Genomic DNA, 17,640 nt, shown 5'->3' with positions numbered 1-17,640 from the left:
TGCTCTACCTTTAGGTACTATTTCTTGCCCTGCTCTAAGATCATGCGTGTTGCCCTGCCATCAGGTGTGTTGATCATCAGGTGTTCTAAGGCCCTGTGTCTTGCACTACTCTCCGGCCTTGTGTAATGATAGCCTCAGACCCGCGCCTTGCCTTGCCCTCGGACCCTGCATCCTACCCAGCCCTCAAGTATCCGTCTTATCTTAGCTTCATGGCCTGTGCCTGCCCTGTCCTTAGAGCTCAGACTCTGTGTCCTGCCCTTCCCTTAAGTCCTGTTTAGAGATGTCAAGTTGGAGCCCGCAGGCCCGGAGCCTGGCCCAAAATCCGGCCCTACAGGACTTTTGCATACACAGTGGATTGTATCATTGTTTTGAGGTGCCTCATCGAAACGCATCGACTGATATGCGACATGATCTATTTTGGTCACGAAATGACCTTAATGGGAGGTCAAGTTCTGACCTTGACATTTCGAGGTAAAAATGAGAGAAGAACGATCGTGCAAACGAAAATTCTCTACCTTTTTTAGTTCAAAAGCTTTTCATGAAACCTATATTGACAAAAATTGTAATTTTACCCGTTTTTGGCTATGGAGCCTTAACCGTTGATCTGAACTAAATTCTGACGAAATATTGACAAAAGAGCTGTTCAAGATATATCGATTGCTTTTCTCCTATCGATTATACGCCCTCCTAGCTATCATAGTTTTTGAGATACCGGCACGTTTTCCGAAAAAAAAAACATCGCATCATTGCGAAGTTTGACATTTGATGGCATACGGTCAGATCAGGGCTGTCATGGCCGTCTGCCCATAGGAGGATATAGAGGGGGCCACGGGGCCATGCTCCCCCTCCCCCAAAGCGCCCGGAAATGGCACAAAATCGACACATTTCTGGGCATAATAATTAAACAAAGGAACTTCCATTGGGAAAAGTTTGTGTTATATTACATGATAGGCAGTAAGGAAGCGAAATCCGAAGCATCCAAAGCATCCGTTCATCCAAAGCATTAATCTGTGATGGATTTTTTTATGTAGCTTTAGAATCCGATGATTTCTTGTCGCAACTTAGGTGGGTACTGTTTGACCTTACGTCATCTAATTATTTCAAACACATAGTATCTTCAATGCAAATTGGCAATGTTTCACACGTCAACCTCTATTTTGAATCGATTGATAAGGGTGAAAAACGCATGAAGAGACGTATGTATCACATTTTAATCATGTGCATATTCATTTTTATTCTCTAAGCATAAGTACAATTTGGTGCGTCAAGGGAGGTCAAACACGCCCAACGCCGTTCAGGAAAACGAGTGACTATAACAACAATGTAAATGTCGTTAGGATTTTAAATGACCTTTTCCTCGAGCTGGAAAAGGTCATTTAAAATCCTAACTACATATATCAAGATGTTCCTCGCTAGAGCACTGCATACTATTTCTTCAATGTAAATGTCATTAAATCGCCGGTCCGCCCTTTGAATGCGGATAAAGAACGCACTACGACTGGGCGAATTTCGAGACTGGCCAAAAGCAATCACACTTCACAGCCCGCTCCCAATATCCCGCTTGCAGTGCCCCTCCACCAGCACAGTATACAATGTATCTGTACATTATCTCACTTGCATTATATACTATTTCGCTTGCAATGTGCCCTTTCCGATCAAAGCGTGTGCCCTATGCCACCTTTGGGACGCAGTGAAAAATCCTTAAAATATGCCCTGATTTGAGTAGGATTGCGGGTTTTTTGAAACGCTCAGTTTTTGCAGCGAGCTTTTCCTGTTAGGGCTTGCGAGATAGCTGCGTACACACATATCTCTTCAGCATTAGACGATAACAAGGAATGCGGCTGATTCACGTGCGATTGTGAGTGAGGTACCCTCAGTTGGAAGATTCGGCTGTAGAATATGTAGTTTTAAATACGTAGTTTGACGTAGATCTCGGAAAAGTGAGATACGGCCAGAAATGAGTGTGAGTACCTCCGTCCTGAAGATTCTGATCGGCGCCGATTGAAATAATTCGCCGTGCATATCTCGGCTTATTGACGACCGATTGACACGGGACAAACACCGATCGATACCAAATGGCTCTGGGGGGGGGATAGAGTGGCAAGTTTTCCTACCCGACGAACCCGGAATTATCCCGAGGGGGTAGGGGTGGGAGTAGAGTCGGGGGAACGGGGGGGGCGAGTGCAAGTACCAAGTACTTTCGCAAGTACCAAGCAAGTACCAAGTACTTTTACAAGTACGAAGCAAGTACCAAGTACTTATGCAAATACCAAGCAAGTACCAAGTACTTTGGCAAATACCGAGTACTTATGCAAATACCAAGCAAGTACCAAGTACTTTGGCAAGTACCGAGTACTTTGACAAGTACCAAGCAAGTACCAAGTACTTTTGCAAGTTCACCAAGTTTTTCGCCAATATCGAAGCTTCTAGACGTCCGATCGTCACCGGAAAAACACCATTCGATCCCAAATTTTCTCCTTAATCATTTTATGGCCAACGCGACGCGGAGCGAGCCAAGATATCTTGTCTATATTACTATTTGAGGAGGGTGCGTCTGTCCGTTACCGAGGTCCCGACTTGGTGCTGCTTTGCGTGGACTACAGGCCAGACCGTTGCACCTAGCCCGGTGAAATTTGCACAACTTATAGATCAAGGATGCGCGACGTGCCTTTGAGGGGTCTTAGCTCGATCGGATTGATAGGGAGCGCGTGGCGCGTGCTCAAAAAGTGCAAATTCGCGTCATAGACTTTACATGTATAAATCGGCGTGCGAAATCGGGCGAAAACGGCTAATTTTGGCCGACACGGGTCCAGTTCCCGTGCAATATCTTGGTGACCAGGGGTCCGACCGGCACGGGGAAAACAGCATCGTGTACAGAATTTAACGGGCTATTGAATGGTGTGCAATGCAGAGGATAGCACGCGCCACGTGCACCGGAGAGGGCACTTTTATTGGAAAAATTGCGGTTTTTGAGGGATTTTGGAATTAATTTTATTTTTAGGTGACCGTTAAATGGAGCGGGTTGAATCAACGCCTATTTGCAAGAGAAAGGTACCGCCTCTCATATAAAAATTGTGAAAAGCTGATTGATCCAAATCAAGGTGGTGCAAATCACAGGAGAAAATGGTGTTTATCAATTTTGTGCCACTTTGTTAATCACACGGGGTTTGCTGCATAACCTCATACCTTTGGCAATTGAATATGGTACCATTGGATAGAGCATTCAATTCTGTCCAATATTCACTCTTCATTTTTGCATGATTAGCAACAGTATCCTTAAAAATGTAAATGTTCCAAACCATTACATTGTCATTTTTAGCGAAATTCATCGATGGCCCTCAAAAGACTTCACGCCAGTTTTCGAATCATTCTAAAGTAGAACGCATGATAATACGACACGGGCACCTCGATGCGATGCATCTTTTTTGTTTTGGCCATCAAAAAGCATTCGAACGAAATGGATACCAACCAAATCGACACAGACCAACCCAATACCCAGTGGCGTACGCACATACAGGACATTCCGTGCATGCCCTGTCCCTTTGGCTCATCGTCCCCGGCGCCCTCAGTGACTGGCGCCCCTCTGTCCAGTGTTGGCGCTCCTCCAGTCGATAGCGGCGCGCTTCTAGTTGATGGCGAAGCCCCTCTGTCCAGTATTGGCGCTCCTCTGGTGATAGTGGCGCCCTCCTTGACGATATGGTGGGCCGGTGGCGCCCCTTTGTCCAGTATTGGCGCCCCTCCAATCGATAGCGTCGCGCTCCTAGATGATGGTGGGTGGCGCCCCTCTGTCCAGTATGTCAGTTATGTTCGTTCCGCACGTGTACGAACATAACTGACACATTCAAGTTTCAGATATGTGGCGCCCTCCTTGTTGTTGGCGCCCTCCTTGATTGGCGCCCTCTCGTCCAATGCACTGGTCCTTCGCAAATTCCTGGGTACGCCACTGCCAATACCCACGGGTCACAAATAACCCTTCTTCGCGTTGCGGAGCACGCGGGTAACCCTAGTTTGCTTCTAAGCATGGAAACCACAAAAAAAATATCTGGCCTCATTCTGCAACTTTGATCTGGAAATGTGGAACGTGAGAGATATGACGATGGAAGGAATGTCAAGGACCAATAATAAACTCGAGGGATGGCACAGGGGGATCCAGTCTATGTTTCAGGGACCTAACCCAAATATCTGGAAATACGTACGTTGCTTGGGGCAAGAACAAATTTTACAACATGGGGAACTGATCCAAATTCAAGCAGGGGAATTTCGCAAAAACAGCACAAGCAATATGAATCTATGAACAAACGTTTGGTCATCATTATTGGCAAACAGCAGAGAGGGAGGGGGTGAAATCGAACCGCTGAAATTTTTGAGAAATGTGGCATTAAATTTGGAGCTTAATGTCTGAACTTTGAACGTGACATCCGCCATCCAGTTCCGGATAACCATGAAAAGTTCCGGAAACATTCGTTGTACGAACGCTCGCAAAAGAAAAAAGAAAGAAAAATGCACCGTTACGGGACGATGAAGTGTTTCGCTGAAATGACAGTCGCTCAAACTGTAGTCGACGAAAAAGATGTCGCTGAAACATAGCTTTCGCTTAAATTGATAATCGCTATATTTGATAATCGCTCAATTTGATATTCGCTAAGTTGCCAATCGCTGAAAATGGTTCGCTCAAATGACGTTCGCTCAAATGACACTCGCTTAAGTCGCTCGCACCGGTTCTTGACTGGGTGCGTGTGAAGTCAGGAGTGCCGGAGGGCAGCATATGTGGGCCAATCCTGTTCGTCTTATTTTGCAACGACGCCCCTCTCGACATATCTTCTGGGTGACATCGAGCTGAACCCGGCACCTGATGCAGCACGCGACGGAGCGGGTGCTGGTGTCTGCGCCGGCCCACCGCCGGGAAGGCACATCAGCATAACAATGCAGTGTCAGAACGTCCGAAGCATCCGCGGCAAGCTCGGTGTGTTGCGTGCGGCTGCCCCTGCGCTCGGTGCCTTCAGCATCCTGGGCCTGGCCCTGACGGAGACCTGGCTGGACGCCTCGGTGGACACATCGGAGCTGGAGCACGCCATGCCTGACCACACCTGGTTTCGACGGGATCGGGGATCGCATGGTGGAGGAGTCGCGTGTGCGATTGTGTCGAGGTTGCGTCCGTTCAGACGCGAGGACCTAGAAGACGATGGCTCTGAGACACTGGTGGTGGAAATCAAGAGCAATCCACGGATCCTTCTCCTTGTGTGTTACTGTCCTCCATCAGATCGAGCTGCCTTCTCTCGTAGTATGGAGTGTCGTTTATTTGTACATTTTGCCCTGCCGAGGTCAAACGGGGTCACATATTCAGACGCAGTTTTTAAGGAAAGTTACCACGGCCTATGGGCTACCCGATGATGTGCTTTGATTTGCAATTCGGTCAATTCCTCTACTCGAAAACTTCTGAGCAAGTGTATTTTCGACATAGCCCACAAATGACCTTAGGTCATCGCATGACCTTGAGAGGTTAAATGAGTGTTGGGAAAGTAAGATTAGATGCTGGCAAGTCAATTGGTGCCATTTTTAGCGCTCTAGCTCTACTGGGTGGGCCACAATCTGCTGTGCAAATCTGGGCCACGTGACATTTGCTGACTTCTGTAGGTCAAACGGCTGGGAGTGCCGCCAAATAACTCCGACTGTGGATTGAGCATGTCAGGACCTACATTGTGTGCGAGTTTCAGCTTGATCTGAGATGTCCCGAATCTGGGCTGAATCCGGGCTGCGACGTATGGAGTGTCGTTTATTTGTACATTTTGACCTGCCGAGGTCAAACGGGGTCACATATCCAGACGCAGTTTTTAAGGAAAGTTACTACGGCCTATGGGCTACCCGATGATGTGCTTTGATTTGGAGTTTGGTCAATTCCTCTACTCAAAAACTGCTGTGAAAGTGTATTTTCGACATAGCCCACACATGACCTTAGGTCATCGCATGACCTTGAGTGGCCAAATAAGTGTTGGGAAAGTAAGATTAGATGCTGGCGAGTCGATTGGTGCCATTTTTAGCGCTCTAGATCTACTGGGTGGGCCACAATCTGCTGTGCAAATTTGGGCCACGTGACCTTTGCTGACCTCTGTAGGTCAAACGGCTGGGAGCGCCGCCGTATAACTCGGACTGTGGATTGGGCATGTCAGGACCTACATTGTGTGCGAGTTTCAGCTTGATCGGAGATGTCCCGAATCTGGGCTGAATCCGGGCTGAATCTGGGCTGAATATGGGCTGTCTTGACGGACATCACCGGTAGGGGAAACTACTATTGTCTGCTATCATTTGCACTGCATGGTGTGTCAGAAGTGGAAATAGCCGCCCGGCTTTAGTTCTCCACCCTTGTCAATAGATGGCAGTACCGCAGCAATGTGGGCAGCGGATCGTGCAATTGACGTCAAATTTTCGGTACCTGCTAAGAACTGAATGGCGGATCTTACTTGTCATGCAAGAATCAAGTAAATCGGTCCACAACTTTTCTAACAACAGGGGTATAAAGCAGGGCCTCGTCTAAGGAATTTTCACTGGGGGGGGGGGGCAGAGACTGAAGGACCCAAACCTAGGGTACCCCCAAATCCTGCTTTCTCACCGGATTTAGGCCACTTGTTTTTCGTCACAGCCCTGAGACCATATTTTTTAACAAAAAAAAAAAACAACAACAACAAAAAGCAAAAAAGGCAATCCGAGCCATGCTCGTATAGGGGAGGTCGAACGGACCCCCTCTGTTTTCACAAATAACTCACGTAAACTTAGCGGCTGACCGCGCCAAAACTCTCAGTAGGGTAAGGTACCTAATTAGCGACCCCCTTAATTTGAACCGCCATTGCTCACGCTCTATGGGTGCCACTGTACCTATTACTATAGTTCGTTTTTTTTTCAAAAGGACGCTGGCTCAAAGTTCCTTATCGAAGCTCTCACGTGAGTTTTGGCAGCTTCAGCGTCTGGCCAAGAATTTCTTACCGAAAAAATATTCGATTTCAAATTGTGCACGGTAAGTGCCTGGAAATTGTGTCTTGAAAAAATAGCATACTATGATGACGTCACTGGTGGCAGCAGGCACTCAATGTCCGTGCGATGGGACCAAATTTCGACGAATTTGGGGAAACTTCGTTTTTCACTGTTGCCGAGGTTATAATCGAGTAAGCGGTTTCGTCCATGATAGTTTTACGCTACATTGCAAAACAAGTTCGACAGCATGACGTCACCACTGTTCTCAAATCTGGTTCCAAAACGCACGGATGGAAATTATCGGGAATAATTCACATGTTAAAATAAGGCGACGTTCGAGTTTCTCAAGTTCAGTTTTTGCTAGTTTTGCTCGCTAAAACGCGTGCTTTTTCGAAAAACATACTTGGAGCCAGAGTCCTTTTGAAAAAAAAAACGAACTATAGCTTGATTTTCGGAGATATCGTTCATTTTTCTATTAACCCGCGCCGGGCCGGGGGGTGTTTGAACACCCCCCCCCCCCCTGCGGTTTTTCGCAGATATCTCAAAAACGGCGGCGCGGAGCGCCGCCGTTATTGGCACACCTGTTTGTGCATCTTTTCCGCACATGTTGTGAAAATTTCAGACCCAGGTCACATTAGGTCAGGTCAACAGGTCACGCCAAGTGACCTCACCTCAGAAAAAATAAGAATGCTCGTCATATACACCGACTGAACGATTGCCTTGAAACTTTCAGCGATTGATAAGAGCAGCACTATCTATAACATGTATATCTCGGAGTTTTGATATCGGTATCGGTGGTCAATGTTGCGGCCTCTCCATTATAAGTCAATGGGAGAAAATTGAAAAGCGTCTGTTTTGCACGAACGCTATTCCAGACAGTCTCAAACATCGAGATGTATGTAAAATTGACACACTGAACCAGAAAATGGCAACTGTGACCCCTCGTTATGTCCCCGAGGTCATCTCAGGTCACGAACAAAATCTAACAGTTTTTTGCCAGTAACTTCTGATAGAGGCGTGCTAGAGCTCTGAAAACGCCTTTAATGTGTTCGGCTCGACGTTGCGGATCAACTGATATGCAACATGACCTTTTCCGGTCAGGTCATGACCTTGACCTGAGGTCAAATTTTCAAGTTGACCTTTCAAGGTCAACTTATAGTTCAGTTGACGCATCTCGACGAGAGGAACACGATGCTGGCAAAAGTAATGTCATGGCTCTTTTGAGTCAAAAGTTGTCTTCGAAAAACCAATTTTCGTAAAAACGGCTATTTTTTGAGTTTTTTCCCTCTGGAGGCTAAAACGTTGGCCTGAGGTCAAATCTGAGAACATTGCTCAGAAAGGTCTGTAAAAGGGCTATCGAATGCGTTTTTCCGCGGCGCTGTAGCTCTATCGGTTCCCGAGATAGCCTTTGGCAGTTTCCAAAATGTTGAAATAGTCAACATTTTACCTTTGGTGACCTCTGGTAACCTGACCTTTGACCTGAACCAAAAAAAAATGACCGAAGTGTTTTCGTCCTTATTTTGGACGTTCTTTCGATTGCCGCTTACTGCGTGTCGCTACGTGGCCCAGGAGCCGAGTTAGAAGGGGGGTGTTCAACTTCAGACACACCCCCCCCCCCCGGCCCGGCGCGGAATCTCAGAGCACCGGCCCGGCGCGGGTTAAAATATAGTCATTTTCTGCCCAAATATCCACTTGTGAAAGCCGAAAAATTATCCTCGTCTATATTCGTTGCAATACCGAAAGCGCCATACGAACGATATCCCGCGAGACGAGCATGAGACTTTCAAGTCGAATGGAAAACGGTTTGAAGTTGAGGACTATCACTACGTTTCCATGACACGTCTAAATCGATTTAGTGAAATTTCACGTGCGTTTTTCTCGGAAACTATTTACCTTATGCAAAAAATGAGCGTATATATGGCTTTAGCAAGCACCTAATCCTATATTTACATTTTTACATTATGCCTAAATGCTATGATGGAGCAAATCCATTTTTCAAAATCGGCTTAACTTGTGCCATGGAAACGTAGTCTATGATTTTAGATTTAGATACCTTTAGAATATAATGTTTTTTTGTAATTTTGGAACGGGATTTTGACACTGCTGAACTCATTTTGTTGTTTTAGTCTTTCTTTTCTCCGCCAATCCGTGCCCACTAAATTGTTAAAACCACTCAAAGCCGTGTGAAATAATACAGTGCGTTTTATCTTACGGGTTTCGCTTCAACAAGAACTGGCGGCGGAAACACCACTAATTTATTTGTAGTGAGCATTTTGGCAAACCATTGCAAAAAAAAAAACGCTTATAGGGACTCTTCCCGATTAGCGACCGGGCAGGGTCGCTATTAAGTATATGGGTTTTCCCATATTAAAAATGGCAAAAAATGCGACGCCTGAAAAGATGAAATATGATCCCAAAAAGGTAACCTATAAGCAAAGCACTCAATCACTCGAACAGGAACGTTTATCCAACACGTTTACGTAAGCAAAAACTGATCACGTGATGCACCGAAGGCGAAAAGAAGGCGAATACATACCCTGGCGAATACCCAAATTTTGCGGGTTATCTCGTATTAACTTCGAGGTCCGCACTGGATTCGGCACCCCTGCAGTCAGTGACGACATTTAGCATCTCCTGCCACACTTTGCAAGCTTCAGCAACACCTCATTTTCATTTCTCTCTTTCCCCCTTTCTTTCCCTTCTTGAGCTATTTGCGACCATGTCGGGCGCAAATAGGAAATATGAGTTGCGACACACTTTTAACCGTCATGCAGTACAGAGTTAAAGGGACTATCCCACCTTTAACATGGGATTTGAGTTGAGATAGCCAAGTTTGCGACGAGGTTCAGAAACCACTATCTATCTCAGTGTCCCAAAATTATATTTTGGCTTGGGTGTCAGGGGGGAATATTCGTCACTACAAAGAGGGCTGAGAGTGGAAAATTGCCAGTCAGAAAGGCACAAAAAGAGCGGAAAAGAAAAATCAACAATTAATTTGAAAATTTTGGAGGATGTCGGAGCAGCTTTACCTATAAGATTATTGAATCGAATATGGAGGGAGGTGAAAGTTAAGCGCAGATGCTCTATATTGGTAGAATAGGGAGTGAACAATTATTCTGGAAAATTGGAAGTGAGAGTGGAAAATTATTTTGATTTGGATGTCCTTTCCCACCCAAACTGGCAAATTTTGGGACACTGATCTATCTAGGTTGCAACCCCCGCGGCCTCTTGGTGCTGAAGAAATTCGTTCCCTTCATTTGAAAATGGACCTTGCGCAAGGCCCTATCTTCAACACGGAGCGACCGTTAGTGTGACGTCACCTCGTTTAGTCATTCTGATTTAAATGGGTTTGTTCGTTGAAAAATCGCTTAAAACTTGGTCTGAACTTTGTTGTGGTGCCTACAGAGTAAAAAGATTCAGCTTTATGACAGTAATGTGGCCTGGGGAAGGAGGTAATTTTGGGCTGTGACGTCACATATTTGAAAGTTTGTGTTTGGAATATGGGAAGCCTAAGATGTTTAATGAAAAATAAATGCCAGAACCGTGTTCCTGGTTATCCAATCTATAAAGTCGGGCACAATTTAACTGGTTTTAACAACATTTTAGAAGGTGGGATAGTCCCTTTAAGCGATTCACTATGGGAAAACGGCAATCAATTGAAAAAGGATTGTCGATTCAGAATAAAAGAGGTGCATCATCCTAATGTGCATCGCTTTTCATCAGAGAGGGCCCAAATACACACGTTTTGGATAAGAAACTCGTCATTTTTATTTAAACTCACCTGAAACGTCCCACCAGAAACATCGACAACCGGAACATAATTTAATTTGATAATTAAAGTATGGCTGACCTCTTGACAATATTTTTACCCCTTTTTCTCCTGTCAGTTTTTTCTGTAGGAAGGTATGTCGCAAATAGGAAAGGGTCGCTAATTAGGCACCTTACCCTACCCTCGCATTAGTCAATTTTACACCTACTCTGAAAATGTCATGACCCTGACCGTAATGACCTTAGACCTCTGACCTACTTTTCGAGACCATATTTGGCCAGAATCGCGATTCGGCGTATGTCGGCTCGCATTAGCCGCGTTTGCAAGCTTCTCGTGGTTTCAAACGCGCAAACATGAGATTTGATGTTGCTCCCATGCATTTGGGTAGATATCAAGGTCACCTGAAGGTCAAGTCAGCTCATTGACCTATGGTGACCTCGGTTCACTTTTTCGAGCTGTACATGTTTCTAGGCTAGTTTTTGGAGCTGATTTCGAATTTAGCAACCATTTGAACATCTACGAAGCAGTTTTGGTGCCTTCGTAACATGTTACAAAGCTGTCAGAGGTGGTTGACACGCACTACAAAATCCCGTCACGACCCCTACTGGTTGACCTGACCTGACCCGACCTGGTCTAAATGCTTGAATACATCATCATCTATGATCAAAACTAACACGATATTCGTGATCAGCACCCGCCCCCCCCCCCTCTTAGCAGCCACACTTTACGACTTTCTAACAGGTCCCGATTTTCCCGACTTTGGGTCATTGACCCGACCTGGAAGGCCAACCAATGACCTAGGACCTAAAAATTGGGTATCATCGGCTTCCTCTCGTCACGGGCAGCACGCTCGTTTTTTCCGCGAAGCTCTAGCTCGATCAGGGGCCAAACGGCAAGGGGGGTGTCCAACCGACCCCCCCCCTACACATTGGAAGCTGGCAAACGCCGCACACATGCGAGGGTTTAGGTTGTAGGCTTGTAGGTTTTAGCGGTTTTAGGTTGTAGGTTTGTAGGTTTTAGCGGTTTTAGGTTGTAGGTTTGTAGGTTGAAGCTTAGGTTAGGTCAGGTTAGGATAGGTCTACTTAGAAAGAAACATCTCCGGGTAGCGCCTGTCCTTTGTTGGAAATACGAAACCCGTACCCATGCTCCGAAATTATACCGATCATGTGTCCAAAAATATTGCCTTCATTCGGCATTCCAGGACGGGCAGGAAATTTTCAATTCATTGCGAGTATATAGTTCTTTGCGTACCTACATACATACTCGGGGTAAAAAAGACAAGTAAAAGTCTTACCTGACGTTCAGGCGAATGCATGTTCGGTAGAACGTCATCTGCTCGAGCACAATCGTTGGACACGTTTGGCAGTCCCACGGTGGCCAGCGCGCTTCCCGTGTGGCCTGCGATATGGCTGGCGCCCCACTGCCGCCCAGCGCCAGTTTTCACCGGAGCCGACCCGCAGAGAGACGCCATGACCTGTAGAGGGTGGCGCGGCGCGGCCGCTGCTCTGCTGCTGCTGACCGGCCCACTGGCGCGCGCCGTGCCGCCGCCGTGTCCCAACACAAGCTGGGTGGAGTCGCCCGCCGGCGACTGCTTCCTGCCCCTGCACCTGCAGTCGCCCGTGACGGCCGACCAGGCGCTGGCGCTCTGCACGGATGCGGCGCCGGGGTCGTACCTGCCCGAGACGCTCGATCCAGAGACTAACTTCATAGTAAGCACAGCAGGAGGCCTGTATTGAAAGGTCACAGGTGAAACAGTTATTACGAGCGAGCGAGCGCAGCGAGCGAAGTGAGTCTTTTCAATATAACGGAAAAATCTCAGTATGAGCGGCCCGGCCCGGCCCGGCCCGGCCTGTAACGCTTTTGAGAGGCTTATATCTCAGCAACCGCTGGACTGAATGGCCTGCGGTCTTTTTTGCTGGGTAGCCCCATCCCTTCTACCCCGTAATTGACTACTTTTGATACATCTCAGTGACCGCCGTGGCACGTGCCACGTGAAAAGTCAAGGGTGTTCAAGCAGTTTTGCAAAAGTAATTATTTTGAGAGGCCCATATCTCAGCAGCGGCTTGAGCGATTGTCTTGCGGTCATTTTTATAGGGTAGCTGCATCCCTTCTACCAAAGGTCGGATACTCTTCATCTATGTGAGTGACCCCCACTGCACGTGCAAAATACAACAATAAGAGGTGCCAAATTTGTTCCCATTTCAGTAACTCGGTAATTACTGGGGCGATTTCGCTGAAACTTGGCATACAGGTAGGCACCCACCAGGCAATGCATTCCCATGTGTTGCGGTTAGGGTGCTACTGCACGTGCGCACGTGCAGGGGGCGTTTCCAGATCTCGAGAACGGCTGGGCCGATTGCGCTCAAATTTGGTACACGGTTGGGGACCAGTTAGTAGGGTGCCGTGCAAAAGTCATTTTGGACCCCGTTTGCACGTGCGCACGTGCAGAATGCCGCTTCCAGATCTCAGGAACGGCTGGGCCGATCGCGTTCAAATTTGGTACACCGCTAGCGACCGGTTAGAAGAGTGCTTTGCAAAAGCCCGTTGGAAGTACCCCCTCGCCCTGCTGCAGGTGCAGGGCTCACTATCTCGCTCGCTCGTTCTTCGCCCAAAAGGCGTTTTACTGGTATCCTAGATGGTTGATTTTCATAAAATATTTGTGAATGCAGCCACATATATTGTTGTTGTCATTGTTGCATTCAAGCTTCCAATTGTTCAGCAATCTCCTCACTCTGCATCAAGCCGGCTTATATGTCGTTCTTTTTTTACTCCATTTTGAGAATGTCGCCTAACGAGCAAAGTATCGATTGAAGTGTATGATGCTTCTTGAGAGGTGACAGGACGCCTATCCTTAGCGTGGATGGAGCGCTGACAGCCTGGCCCGTCCGTGTCGGTCCGGTTAGGTGCAGATGGTGGCCGAGCAGGATGTCGGCGTCAGTCGGTGGGTCTGGCTGGGACTGCGGCGTCCCTCCGAGTGGGACGACTTCGCCTGGCCGTCCGGCGCGCCGCTGGTGTTCGAGTACTGGGCGTCCGGCAGCCCGAGCGACTGGCCCGACAATTGCGTCTACATGTTCAGCGACGGCACCTGGGACAACGGCAGCTGCCACTCAGACGCCCACTACGTCATCTGTCAGACCAGGGCACAGTGATGCCACTTGGCTTACACGACTACACTGAGGTCACGTGACAGGCCAAGATACCTACCGTGCATGATATGGTTAAATGGAGAATATGATCTTTCTTATTTCTTGAAGAAAATGATTCGACCATCACATTATTTTTAGCGCAGGTATAGCTTTTAAAAACATCATAAATTGGCATATTTTTGAAAGTGAAAACATCTTTTTTTGCAAGAGGGAAGCAGTACTTGTAGTATTTGCAACACCCATCGAAAATGCATTGTCCTTCTCTATAAAAAGTCGCAGTGATGGCGCTTGTGTCACAAATAACGGCGCTTTAGTTTTTGAATGCTATCGCTTTGGTCATTGCTTGGTTTAGTGATGTCAATTACCGAAAATCGTAATACCGATACCAAACTAAATACCTACCAATCAAGACAGTTAGGAAATACCGAAACCGAACTAACTTGGGAACATGGCGGAAATACCAACTTAACACCAATTTCTCAGCCTCTTATACATCAGTGAGGGTTCATTATACCAACAAAATATCAAACACATTAGGATTGAAATACTAAATACCAAGTTGGTAGGTATATGTTTGGTATCGGTCGGTATACCAAAAAGTTGGTATCCGATTGACATCTCTAGCTTGGGTGTTAGCGTTATGAGCATTTGGACTCAGGGGTGTAATTTTCCTAAAATGATTGTGGCCTGTGGGTGCCCAGCTGTAGGGGCGCAAGGCCGCCGTAGGGGCGCCAGAAGGTTACGAGGGCGCCGTGAGATCATGACAAGGGCGTCATTCTCCCAGACGGGCGCCAGGTGATTAAAAACGCTATATGATCAGTGGCGCAGAGAGGTCAGAAGGGCGCCGCACAGTCAGTAATGCTAAGTTGGTGGGGAGGGACGTACTACATAGAGGCGCCAGACGGTTACAAGGGCACCGTGAGACCATGAAAAGGGCGTTATTCTCCTAGAAGGGCGCTGAGTGATTGAAAACGCTACATGGTCCAGCAGTGTTCCATTTTTGGGAATTTTGGGTGGAAAATCACACCTAATGGGTAAAATATTTTCATCCCCAAAACCAGGTAAATTGGAATTCTTTCATCTTTGAAAAATGCTCAACTCATGCTCAACAATTAACAACCAGATTACCAGATATACCTAGCAGCGCCATATAGACAGTTAGAACTTATAGGTTTGCTACATAATACATAATTTCCATGAAAAAAATACGAAATCAAGGCACAAACCCAACAACTCACCCTGACTGACAACGAAAGAAAATAACCTTGCACACTTCCAGCTGTTAATAACAAATATGCGTTGAATGACCTTGATCACCTCAACTGTTTGTAAAAACCAGGCTTGTGTTCTGAATAAATGCTTTTGGATATTCATAACAACTATGATTGGTGGTTTGCTGCCAACGCAAAACGGATGAGCCGCTGCTTGCGCAAATTAAACACTACCTCTGCAATTCGCTTTTGACTAAGTTGCGCAGGATACGCCTACAAAATTGTCATCTTTGGACCCGCAGTCAGCTGGGCACACCCTGGCACACCCTAGGGATGAATTTAAAACTTGGTGGGCTCTAACTTCTTTCATATACAAAATAGGGGTATGAGACAGGTACCAACTTATTCTACATTCATTTCTGATCCTATTGTATCAATTTCACCACAAATTATGTCCGTCAATGGCTTCTAGAGGACTTTAATGCTCGATGCGTCGGGCCTGGCAGAGGTCCAAGATGAGAAAAGCCACCCTGCGCACACCCTAGGGATGAATTTAAAACTCCGCGGGCTCTGGCTGGTTTCATAGGTAAAATAATGTTTTGAGACCGATGCCAATTTATTCTGCGTTTATTTCTGATCCTATCGCATTAATTTCGCCACAAATTATGTCCGTCAATGGCTTCTAGAGGACTTTAAAGCTCGAGGCGTCGCGCCTGGTAGAGGTCCAAGATGAGAAAAGCCACCCTGGGCACACCCTAGGGATGAATTTAAAACTCCGCGGGCTCTGACTGGTTTCATAGGCAAAATAATGTTTAGAGACCGATACTAATTTATTCTGCGTTCTTTTCTGATCATATTATATCAATTTCACCACAAATTATTTACGGTATTAGTTTTTAGATGTATTTAAAACTCCAGGCGTCGGGTCGGGCAGGGGTTCAAGATGACTGACACGCCACCCTGGCACACCCTAGGGATGAATCTGAAACTCTGTGGACTCTGGCAGGTTTCATACGCGAAATGAGGTTATAAGACCGGTAATGATGTATTTTACGTTAATTTCTCATGCCTTTGCAATAATCTTACCGCCAATTATTCATTTCAATTAGTTTCTAAAGGTTTTTAAACACGAAGCGTTCGGCCGAGGGAAAGCCAAGATGAATGAAAGGATACCTTGGGACACCTCTAGGGATAAATTTAAGATACGGTATTCCCAGATCTGCCCAATACATGTTCTGAAGCTGGTAGATGGGATTAAGAAGGCCCTAGCTTTTTAATAAATTATCCCTCGCCCGTATAGGGGGGGGGGGGGGGCGAACGAACCACCCCCTCGTTTTTTCGAGAATAACTCGCGTAAAAAGCGGCCGATCGCGACGAAACTTTCAGGACCCTCGAGTCAATTAATTTGACACCTACTCTGAAAATCTCATATTCCTGACCCAAATGACCTTTGACCTGTGACCTATTTCTTGAGGCCATGTTTGGCCGGAATCGCGATTCGGCGAGCCGCTAATGCGTTCCGTTCACTCCCGTTCCGTTTCGGGTGTTCTGGTCCAGTGGCGTAGACAGGGGGGGCCATGGGGGCCATGGCCCCCCCTTTCCGCCCAGCCGCCCAAATGGCGCCCCAATTAGCGCCGACTAGGCTGATGCCGTTTTACAGAGAGAACATGAATTAAAAAGTGATGTGCAGGCAGGGATCGAACTCAATATCTCTTTGGGGGTGCCTGGACACCTAAATAATCTCCAGGGCACCCCCAAATACGACCTGAGCCCCCAAATTTGAAGGGCGCCCCTCCGGAAACCAGAATATTCCGAACCTCCAGGGTCGATGGCGCCCCTGAAGAGCCGCTGGCACCCACCTAAACGGAACAGTCGCCCCATTAAAGCTTGATGGCGCCCCTCTAGAGCACCCGGCGCCCCTCTGAAGTTCACAGCTGCCCCAATCGACCCATCCAAGATCGATCCCTGAAACCACTGGCGCCCCTCTAAAGCACCCGCATTCTTCTCAAGATCACAGTCGCCCTATCCGAGATCAATAGCGCCCTCAAGAGCCACTAGCGTCCCACCCCCTTGAGACTGAAGTCGTCCCGCTTGAGACTAAAGTCGCCCCATTCAAGCCCAATGACGCCCCTCCAGAGCGTCCGGCGCGCTTCTGAAGATCACGCCCATCTAAACGAAGGTTACAGCTGCCCCATCTTAAGATCGATGGCAGCCCTCTGAAACCAATGGCGCCCTTCTAGACTACCCGGCACCCCTCTGAAAATCACATTCGCCCCATCCGAGACAACGCCCCTGGAGACTACAGTCGGCCCACCCAAGCTCAAGCCCCTCCAGAGCCTCCCTGCGGCGCCCTGCTGAAGGCAACAGTGGCCCCATCCATGCCCAATGGCGCCCCTCAACGCCGTTCTAAAGATCACAGTCGCCCCATCAATCCGAGGTCGCTGGCGCCCCTCAAGAGCCACTGGCGCTCACCTGAACCGGGGCTTCAGTCGGCCCATCCTTGATCAATGGCGCCCCTCTGAAACCACTGATGCTCCTCTGAAAATCC

The 17,640-nt window shown here is 47.3% G+C and overlaps 2 protein-coding genes across 3 annotated transcripts in view; one reads left to right on the top strand and one right to left on the bottom strand.

The window, feature by feature from the left end:
• The window catches only part of LOC122366534 (beta-1,3-galactosyltransferase 1-like), a 77,285-nt gene extending 65,153 nt beyond the window's left edge, over positions 1-12,132 (bottom strand). The window contains exon 1 of one of the 2 annotated variants that reach the window (XM_043338899.1): positions 12,030-12,132. In XM_043338899.1, the coding sequence (XP_043194834.1) occupies positions 12,030-12,067 (38 nt within the window). In that variant the 5' untranslated portion in view covers positions 12,068-12,132. The remainder of the gene's footprint in view (positions 1-12,029) is intronic. The other variant, XM_043338900.1, reaches the window with a different exon arrangement.
• LOC122366536 (lectin BRA-3-like) lies at positions 11,259-14,220 on the top strand. Its single transcript, XM_043338910.1, has 2 exons — positions 11,259-12,444; positions 13,639-14,220. The coding sequence occupies exons 1-2, from the start codon at positions 12,049-12,051 to the stop codon at positions 13,882-13,884; spliced, it is 642 nt and encodes a 213-aa protein (XP_043194845.1). The 5' UTR covers positions 11,259-12,048; the 3' UTR covers positions 13,885-14,220.
• The last annotated feature ends 3,420 nt before the right edge of the window (positions 14,221-17,640 follow it).

This window comes from Amphibalanus amphitrite, unplaced genomic scaffold (genome assembly GCF_019059575.1).
Source record: "Amphibalanus amphitrite isolate SeventyFive unplaced genomic scaffold, NRLGWU_Aamphi_draft 000814F_arrow, whole genome shotgun sequence".
Classification (NCBI taxonomy): domain Eukaryota; kingdom Metazoa; phylum Arthropoda; class Thecostraca; order Balanomorpha; family Balanidae; genus Amphibalanus; species Amphibalanus amphitrite.
This window is presented reverse-complemented; position numbering and strand designations above follow the sequence as displayed.

What these genes read in the sequence shown, in the direction of transcription:
- LOC122366536 (XM_043338910.1), top strand. Translation starts at nt 12,049, where the DNA reads ATGTTCGGTAGAACGTCATCTGCTCGAGCACAATCGTTGGACACGTTT. An exon ending in ATCCAGAGACTAACTTCATA is followed by an intron (nt 12,445 to 13,638) that starts GTAAGCACAGCA and finishes CGGTCCGGTTAG; the next exon opens with GTGCAGATGGTGGCCGAGCA.